The 10028-nt window shown below is 44.5% G+C and overlaps 1 protein-coding gene across 2 annotated transcripts in view; it reads left to right on the forward strand.

The window, feature by feature from the left end:
* zswim8 (zinc finger, SWIM-type containing 8) overlaps window positions 1-10028 on the forward strand; it is a 118875-nt gene that overhangs the window by 63298 nt on the left and 45549 nt on the right. For both annotated transcript variants that reach the window (XM_069885359.1, XM_069885358.1), the window contains exons 6-11: window positions 2282-2389; window positions 2519-2600; window positions 5210-5330; window positions 6873-7074; window positions 8115-8290; window positions 9804-10028. The exon at window positions 9804-10028 is cut by the window's right edge and continues 757 nt beyond it. In XM_069885359.1, the coding sequence (XP_069741460.1) occupies window positions 2282-2389; window positions 2519-2600; window positions 5210-5330; window positions 6873-7074; window positions 8115-8290; window positions 9804-10028 (914 nt within the window). The remainder of the gene's footprint in view (window positions 1-2281; window positions 2390-2518; window positions 2601-5209; window positions 5331-6872; window positions 7075-8114; window positions 8291-9803) is intronic.

The following is a 10028-nucleotide window of genomic DNA, read 5'->3' on the forward strand; positions in this document are numbered from 1 at the left end:
GAACAGTGAAGATGTGTGGGTGGAGAGCTGGGCTGCATCCAGTTGGTGGGTGGTGGTAGTGGGATGGGTTGATGGGGCTCAAGGAGGTCACTGAGACTGGGGTGTAACGTCGGGAAGTAGATGAAAGAGTGGAATTAAATCATTCCAGGATCTAAAGCAGGAATCTGAGTCAGGAGTATGGGTGAATGGGACTTGTAGCATCATACAGGTAACTGAATCTTGTAGGAGCTGGATCATTTTTAAAAAATGTTTAAATTTAGACATACAGGCCATTTTGGCTCATGAGCCCGTGCCGCTCAATTAACCTACACTCCCCGGTACATTTCGAATGGTGGGAGGAAATCGGAGCACCTGGGGAAAACCCATGCAGACACGGAGAGACACGTTCAAATTCCTTACAGACAATGCAGGATTCGAACCCCAATCCTGATCACTGGCACTGTAAAGGTGTGGCGCTAACCCAGTGGTTCTCAACCTTTTTCTTTCCACTCACAAACCGCTCTAAGTAATCCCTGTGCCATTGGTGCTCTGTGATTAGTAAGGGATTGCTTAAGGTGGAATGTGAGTGGAAAGAAAAAGTTTGAAAACCATTGTTTTAATTGTCCCTCATTGACTCGTTATGTGCACGGTTTCAGAACTCCAAAGGAAATGGGGCAATGAGAATTTTTCTCAAGCAAAAGGTCTAGAGCAGTGATTCTCAACCTTCCCTTCCCACCCCACCTTAAACAATCCCTTACTAATCACAGAGCACTGATGGCATAGGGATTGTTTAAGGTGGAATGTAAGTGGAAAGAACAAGGTTGAGAACCACTGTGCTAACCGCCATGCCACTGCCCCACTCATGATGCAAGGTTAACATTGGAGTAATTTTCTGCAGATGCAGAGATTTGTACTGGGGGGGTGACCTGGATCTAAGTGCAGACATTGGAGTGGTCAATGGATCCAAAAGGTCAGGGCACCAAGGGTGGGAAGGTCAGATGGAATCAGAGGTGATGTTTCAGATTGCTCTCCGAAGTAGACAGAGCTGAAACATTAACTCTTGTGTCTCCCTCAACCAATGCTGCCTGACCTCCGGAGCATTTCCTGCATTTAACCTTTGAGATGGAAAAGTACACAGTGCAAGACATCATCTTGGAATGGGAGGTCCGTTTGAGAATCATTTGACAGGAGGGAAGAAGCTGTCACTGAACCTGGAGGTGTGTGTTGCCAAAGTCTTGTATCTTCTGCCTGACAGAAGGAGGGAGAAGAGAGTGTGACAGGGCTAGGATGTGATCTTTATTACGTTGGCAACATTCCCATGGCAGCAGGAAGAGTTGATGGAGAGGCAATTGCTTTGTGCGATGGCCTAAAAGCTGCATTCAGAATCCTCTGGCTCTTTTTGTTCAAAGGTGGTAAGTTCCTTCATGCTAATTCATGAATTGGGTTTTCAATTTTAGATTCTAAGAATTGTGGCTCACTGGTTACGAGGGAGCTGATGTAGTCTGGTGGTAAATGCAATCTATTGGGAGTTAGAATCTTTAAAGCTGTTGAGGTAAAGTATTGATTGGGATGTCTATCTGTCACAAACGGATGAATCACTTGCTTTGCAATCAATTAGAATGCATTTTTCTTCGAAAGAACATTGTACCCATTGTTAGCCTCAAAATGGTTTCTAGGAATTCTCTCGAAGTAGTAAAAACTCTGCTGGTTTCACAGCATCTATAGGACGTAAGGATATATTCCTCAAGGCTCAGGCCCGAAACTTGGATAATATTTCTTTATCTCCTGTGGACACTGAGTTCCTCCAGCATTTCTGTTTTTACTACAATTGCAGCATCTGCAAACTTTCATGTTTCACTTGAGGTAAACCAGGTTAAACAGACCATGTCAGTTATTAAGGAACTTCAGTCAACTGTTTACATCTGTCCATTTAGAGACTATGTTGTGCATTCAAGGGTTTAAAAATGTTTTTTTGACACTGTTTCAGGATTTGTGAAAATATAGATAAATCAGTGCAGAATATCGTCAATTTTTAAATTTGAATTTTAACTATAAGATACATTAGAAGCCAATTTCTGCCATTGCCACCCAATTAACCTTCCAATCATGTACATTTTTGGAGGGTGGAAGGAAACTGGAGCACCCGGAGAAATCCCATTCAGATTGCGGGGAGAATGTATAAACTCCTTACAGAATGCAGGGGATTCAAACTGATTCGCTGGCGGTGTAATAGCATTGCCTTAACCTTTAAGCTAACTGCGACACCCAGCAAACTTATGACTTCTTCCTTATTGTTTTTTAGGCATCTGCAGTTTGTCTGCGAGCACCCGTGTCTGAGTCACTGTCCCGGTTACAAAGAGACCAGCTTCAAAAGTTTGCCCAGTATTTGATCAGTGAGTTGCCTCAGCAGGTGAGGGACTGAGCGAATTCAGTGTTTCAGAAGTGATGTGAAAATATTGGACACCTTGTGCTCAGTTGTTACTAAGATTATTTTGTTTGGATTTCTGTGTTTCTCTTTCATTCCTCTTCCTTTCGGAAGATCCTCCCCACTGCACAGAGGCTTCTAGATGAGTTGCTTTCATCCCAGTCGACAGCAATTAACACCGTCTGCGGGGCTCCAGGTAACCCACATCTGGCCTTTTTATGGCCTTTTCACCTGTAACTATTAACTTGCCGGATTTCCATTTATTGATAGCTTGCTCAGCAACGATAACAATGTATGGTCAAGTTGACCTTAATATTGAAGCGATGTTAAACCATGTCTTGAGCGTGGAAAGATGGAAGATGTCCAGCTAATGTTTGATACCCCCATCGACCAGTGAGCTAGAAGTGGGGCGCACGTCTCTTCACTCAGAAAACAGTGTACCCTAGAATCCCCATTATCCGGAATTCAATCAACTGTAAACCCAAGCAACTGGCAAAAAAAAGAAATATATAAATAAATAAAATTTAAAATAAATAAGGATAAATACAATTTTAAATAAAAGTAAATGTTCTTGGAAGCAACACCCAAGCCCTTGGTGAAGACAGGAGCAAACATTCAGCCAGTGGAGTGCCCCCATTGTGCTCTGCCCGTAGCAGATGTTGGAATAAAATGGCAGTACCCAGGATGAAGAGCCGCCCAACGCCACTCATCCTGGGGCGACTCTCCCAAAGTGTCTCCCCATCCCTGCCCAGAATGTATCTTTATTAGTATTAAAGATATTAGTATATCTGTAAACCTCCGGGGGTGGTGGGGGGGGGGTGGGCGGTAATTATGATGGCAGCATGGTTAGCGTAGCAGTTAGCACAACGCTGGTACAGCGCCAGCAACCGGGGTTTGAATTTAAATTTTAATTACCTGATTAAAATGAACTTTACATAATTCAATACTACAATAGTGATTTTTTTAAAAAATTATTCTATATTTTGCCCTGTCTTTTGTCTTTTAAGCTATGTATTCTTAATGCAGGTGTTTTAGTTATGTATTGTAAGTGTGAATCTCAGCCAACTGGAAAATTTATATATCCAGCATATGCGATCCCCGTAGATGCCAGTTAATGGGGATTCTACTATATTTTCACAGAAAGGAAACCAAACGTGATTAAAAGCCACCACAAGTGCCAACATTTGAAGCAGGATAATTCTGTGCAGTGAACCCCAACTTCTGTATGCATAAAATCAATCCCAGTTATTTACAGTAACGTAATCATCAAGCTTTAATGGACAGGAGACTGAGCAGATCAACTTCATTCTGGCTGAGAATAGTGTCCTCGACATAACCTTCAAAATAAAAGTCCAGAAGTGGGATCTGCCGGAGAGGAGCAAAGAAGATCTTGACTGAGATTGGTGCCTTTTGCAGAATGTTTGAGTTGAAACGTGGCTTCGTTTCCAGGTCTGGTAAATGTTGTAGCACTTGCACCACGATGCATTGGTCAGGGGGACTTGCTCGTGCAATTAACCATCTGCAATTCAAGAGCAGTAGATGTCCAACAGACCAGAGTTAATTGCATGTATTAACTTGTTTATCATTACTCCATTCGAGCTAACTCAACCCAATTTCAGGCTCACGAACCAATACAGAATGAGATCTTGCTGGAGTGAGAAATGACTGAATGTTAATATGTTAAATATAAACAGAGCTTTGGTTGGGGAAGGAGACTCATTGCTTCACATTGAGTGAAGTAATTTTGGATGGTTTGCTCCTTCTGCTTTTGTCTTCCTGCATCAAGCGGGAGCATTAGGTGATTAAAGTAATCTCAAACGGGAAGCTTTGCTGAGCCATTTGCCAGAATTTTTAAAGAGTTGCACAGCTTAATCCAGGCCAAACCCAAATGAATTCTTGTGAGTGAAAAAACACAATGCTGGAGAGACTCAGTATGGACTTTATGTAGGAAAGATAAAGATACAGAACCAATGCTTTGGGCATGAGCTATTCATCGAGGTATGAGCAAAGTATGGGCAGGTGCCTGAATAAAATGGTGATGAGGGGGGGGTGGCGCAGGTGAGGACCACAGTCCCACAGGCAGGAGGTAATAGGGGGATAATAGTAATAGTGGACTCCAGGAGGAAGTTAACTTTGGAGCACTGTTGAGGTGGCAAAGGGAATATTGATATGAATAACCTCGAAAAGAGCGTTGTGGGTTACCAAACCAGCCCTTTCCACCTCTGTGTTAAACAGTGGCCCTTTCTGCTTCCTGTGATTGGTGTAAAGGCTCACGAGTTGTGGACGAAACAAGGGAAGTCTCCCCGGCATCGGTGAGCAGCCCAGTGTTTCTCCTTTCCAATGTCACTCTTTATGGGTATCTGGCACTGATCGGGATTGGTTGAAGTCAGATAAGTGAATTTTCCGGTTGCTTGAGATTGGGTATTGCGTGGATTGGTGAACTAAGAGGCGCCAATTTTAAATCTTTGTATTTTTTACCTATTTATTTTCTGCAATTTTATTTTGCCAGTTTCTTGAATTCCTGATAATGAGGATTTTAATGCACATATAGGGTTCAGCACGATACTGTGGGCTGAAGGGCCTGTACTGTGCAATAATGTTTCTCTCCACTGGATACTGCTTGACCTGCTAACATTTTCTGAAGCGTGGGACTGGAGGTTTTCAACTGTGCTTGAATATTGGTGTGGAATTATTCTCTGTCATGTAATCTCCAGCACTGCAGGACAAACTGGTCTAACTCTTTTGCCAGCCTTGCTCTGTTGGATGTCTTTAATTCAACGCACAATGCCTCATTGCTGTTGACAGATCCCACTGCTGGGCCATCTGCTTCAGACCAGAGCACCTGGTACCTTGATGGATGCACCCTCAGTGACAACATCAAGAAAACTCTCCATAAATTCTGTGGGCCGTCTCCTGTTGTGTTCAGGTAACTCCACTTCTTGTCCCTTGACCTGTGGGCTTTCCTGGATGTCGTGGTTTGGATCAGCTGTTATCACCGGGTGGTCCTTTATGCCTCCCAGGGTTGAAGTCCTATTGTAACCCAGCTGAGGTTACTGTGTGATATCAAAGGAATGTCACCATGTCAGAGGGTTAAGATTTTAAATCAAGGCCCTGATGTGACTTCCCTTAGAGCTATTCCCAAACACTTCAAGTTTAAATTTATTATCATCCAATTGTACAGTACAACCCAGTGTAACAGTGTTCTCCGGTCCTTGCAAAACATGCAAGCACAATCAAGACATAATACACATTTAGACAAATGATACTTAAGCAGTACATTTATAAAAATAAATAAATATTGTTTAATGAAAAGTAAAGTCTTGGAGAGTTAGTGTGAGTATTTAATTTCAGTTGTTCAGTATTCTCACTGCCCGTGGGAAGAAGCTGTTTCTCAGCCTGGTGATGTTGGCTCTGATACACCTTCATCTATTCCCCGATGGAATAGTTGGAAGATGCTGTGTTCAGAATGGAAGAGGTCCTCAACGATTTTGCGCTTCCTCTTCAGACAACAACCCTGGTAGATCACATTGATGGGGAGAGGGAGTCTCCAGTGATCCTCTCTGCTGCTCTTATAGTCCTGTGGATTGACCTCTGATCCATTTTGTACCACACAGTGATGCAGCCGGCCAGGACGCTCTTGATGGAGCTCCTGTAGAAAGTTGACAGAATGGAGGCTGATAGCCTTGCCCATTCTTCTCAGGAAGTGCAGTTGCTGTTGTGTCTTCCTGACAAATAAGAAGTTGTGTGTCCAGGAGAAGTTTCTTGGTGCTCTCTCCACATTCCATCATCTGACTGTCACCTTCCTCGCACTGAAAACAACAAAATGCTCACGAGAATCAAAGTTTAGATTTATTATCAGAGTACATACATGACATCACATGCAACCCTTTTCTTTTTCCTGTTCTCTTATTGGTAGTGTAGAAAAATAAGGTGTACTCAATCTACACATGTAAACAAACTGTGCAATACAGAAAGAAAAAAAACCAACAGAGTGTTAAAAGTAAAAGTCCTTCAACGAGTCCCTGGTTGAATTTATTGTTGAGCGGTCTGATGGTGGAGGGGGAGCAGCTGTTCCTGAACCTTGTCGTGCGAGTCTTGAGGCACCGCGACCTCTTTCCTGATGGCAGCAGCGGGAACCAGAGCGTGTGCTGGGAGTTGTGGATCCTTGATGATCGCTCTGGACAGCAGCGTTCTCTGTAGGTGTTCTCGATAGTGGGGAGGGTTTTGCCTGTGATGTCCATTACCTTGCTTGTGGGTATTGGTATCACATTTATGCTGTTTATAAAATCTTGTGAAATCCTCTAAGTGAGAAACTTGCTCTGTGGAGTATTTAATGTGCACCTGTGCTTAGGTAATCGGCTGGATGCTGAAGTGTGGCTTCAGTGGCTGGTGCTGGTTTATGGGCTAAATCCCCTACTACTTCTCCGTCAAATTCCACCCTCTGATCCAGTTTTCCTTCTCTCTGCAGCGACGTTAACTCTTTGTATCTGTCGTCGACGGAGCCACCGGCTGCTGCAGAGTGGGCATGCCTTTTACGACCCCTACGTGGAAGAGAGCCGGAAGGCATCTGGAACCTCCTCTCCATTGTCCGTGAGATGTTTAAACGACGTGACAGTAACGCGGCGCCTCTACTCGAGATCCTCACCGACCAATGTTTGACCTACGAACAAGTGAGCTCAGCCCCATGCCACTGCAGTATTTACCACCCGCCTGTTGATTTGGCTCTCATTTGCATCCATCTAGAGCGTCCAATTGAAAGCTGGAAATGCTCATCAGGCCGGGCAGCGAGTGCAGACGGGGAAACCGAGCTAATGTTTCAGCTTAAAAAGCAAGAGGTGCTGGGTGGAAAGGAGAAGAGTTGCGGGAGAGTGAGAGATTGAGGGTGGGTGTAAAGAAATTAATTTTGAGTCTTCAGGAGGCCTAACTGAAAAGCAACCTGGTGGTTAGAACTTAAAAGTTTTGAAGTTCAATTTTATTTGTCAAAAAATGTCTAGTACAGCGAGAAGGGTTCTTCTGCGAGCAGACTGACAAGTTAACCTTCATGCAGCCATGTAGAGTTCAATTACAGAACATAGGATTGCAATGAAAAGTAAGATCAATTCACACCAAGTAACGGGAGCATGAGAGCTCTCTTAAGGGGTTCATTCGGGCGCTTGGTGGGTGTAGGGAAGAAACTGTCTCTCAATCTGTTGTTAAATCAAGTTTATTGTCATCTGATTGTAAAAGTACAACCCGATTAAACAGCGTTCTTCAGTCCATGGTGCACACACACACACACACACACACACACACACACACACACACACACACACACACACACACACTCGTGTGTGTGTTCACTCTCTTAGGTCTTCTCACTGACAGGAGGAGGACAAAGCCAGTGTCTTTGGGATGCGATGGGTCCTTCAATACTTTCCTGGGCACCAGGGGATGTAGATCCAGTTTCAGTGAGGCTGGTCAGGCAGCATCTGCAGAGAGGGAAGCAGATTTACCTCCCCCCCTGCAATCTGTTTTTATTTTCAATGGGGTGATCTGCATGGGGGGTGTGGGGTGGGGGGAGAGGGGTGGAGCAGGTCCAGCAATCCCCTATGTGAGTCACCCCGTTATTCCCACCCTGACTGTGGTGACTGTGAGGGAGAGTCAGCGTGGTAAATGTCCTCGGATGCAGAGCCAGCCAGTCATTTGATTCTCTGACCCCTTTCGTCCTCAGATCATCGGCTGGTGGTATAGTGTCCGAACTTCTGCCTCACACAGCAGTGCCAGTGGGCACACAGGACGCAGCAACGGCCAGACGGAGGTGGCTGCTCACGCATGTGCCAGCATGTGTGACGAGATGGTGGTGTTGTGGAGGCTTGCCGTTCTGGATCCCACCATGAATCCCCAAAGGTAAGCGTCTTCCTTACCACCAGGAGTCTGGGGGGAGGCCAAAGTCAGGAGAGAGAAGAGAATCTCATGTAAAGGCAGTGTTGGATTGTGAAATTTTATGATTCTTTTTTATTGGTTATGCATCCAAATCTGCTGTGTTTAAAGTTATGCGGGGTTTCGATTGATTATGTAGGATTGATAGATTGATCCATTTTGGATTGCTCCAGTTTCCTCCCACTGTCCAAAATATACGGGTTTGTAAGGTAATTAGGTGGTATGGGCTCTTCTGCTGGAAACGCCAGTTACCTCCTGTCTAAATTCAAAATTTAAATTTAAAATTATTAAAGTACAGAAAAAAAAACATGCATCTAATCGAGTTGAGTGCCAGCCCATAGCAGAACATTCCTCTCTGTCCAATTCCCTTACTCTTTCACCACAACTTACAAGATTTTTCTTTCTGATTTACATCTAATTCCCTCAAAGCTCAACCTACTGAAGGAACTCAGCAGGGCCGAACAGCGCCAGTGGGAGAAAGAGAATGGTCAATATCTCAGGTCTTCTTTAAAAATATTTTATTTTAATTTTTATGGACTCAATTTCAACAATCAATACAATCATTTTCAACACTGATAGAGTCTGTGTTTTGTTCCCCACCTCCCTTGCCTTTTCGGTCCACAAGTCCTTGCTGCCAAATTTACACCCAATTAACCTACACCTCCAGTACATTTTGAACAGTGGGAGGAAACCAGAGGATCCAGAGGAAACCCACGCAGACACGGGGAGAATGTACAAACTCCTTACAGACAGTGCGGGATTCTAACCCAGGTCCTGATTGCTGGCGCTGTAAAGGAGTTGCGCTAACCGCTATGCCAACCAAAAGCTGGAGGAATTGAGAATTATGGGGAACTGGCAAAAAGGAGGAGTCGAAGGGTTCCAGATTCCAGAGATGAGTTCACCTATGAGGCAAGACTGAGTCACCGGAATTGCTGGAAGTGAGAAGAATGAGAGGGAATCTTATAGAAGCATATAAAATTATGGAGGAGATAGATAAAATAGAATCTGGAAAGTTGTTTCCACTGGTAGGTGGGACTATAGGGGACAGTCTTGAAATTTGGGGGGGGGTGGTGGGAGTAGATTTAGGACGAAGATGAGGAGGAACTGCTTTTCCTAGAGAGTGTTCTGTGGGATTACCTGTCTGAAGAACCAGGATAGGAGGCGTCATTAAATAATTTAAAACACAATGAGATACACTTTTGCATTGCATGAAAGTTAAGGGTTGTGAGGAAAAGGCAGGCAGTTAGAGCCGAGTTCACAACCAGTTCAGCAGGATGTTTTTGGATGGCAGAGCAAGCAGGACACTGCTGCTCGTAGTTGTTAGGTAGATTAGCCATGGTAGTGTGGAATGGTGGGGCAGGCCGGAGGGTCTTGACCTGCTCCTATGTACTGGGGTTCTTAAGTGTCTTTACTTGTCCTGCGATTTGTTTTCAAGACTTGGCCACTTTGGGTGTGACTGATTGGCATACTGCCTTTGCAGGAGGAAGGAACTTTGCACGCAGCTCAGACAGTGGCACCTGAAGGTGATTGAGATCGTGAAGAGAGGACAGCACCGCAAACTGCTGGACAAACTCTTCCAAGGTTTCAAGCCTGCAGTGGAGGCTTGCTACTTCAGCTGGGAGGAAGCTTTCCCCATTCCGGGGATCACTTACAACAGTGCGGAGAAGAAGAGCAGCTTCTGCTGGGCCAAGGCCATGCAGCACAA

This window comes from Narcine bancroftii, chromosome 6, assembly GCF_036971445.1.
Source record: "Narcine bancroftii isolate sNarBan1 chromosome 6, sNarBan1.hap1, whole genome shotgun sequence".
Taxonomy (NCBI): Eukaryota; Metazoa; Chordata; class Chondrichthyes; order Torpediniformes; family Narcinidae; genus Narcine; species Narcine bancroftii.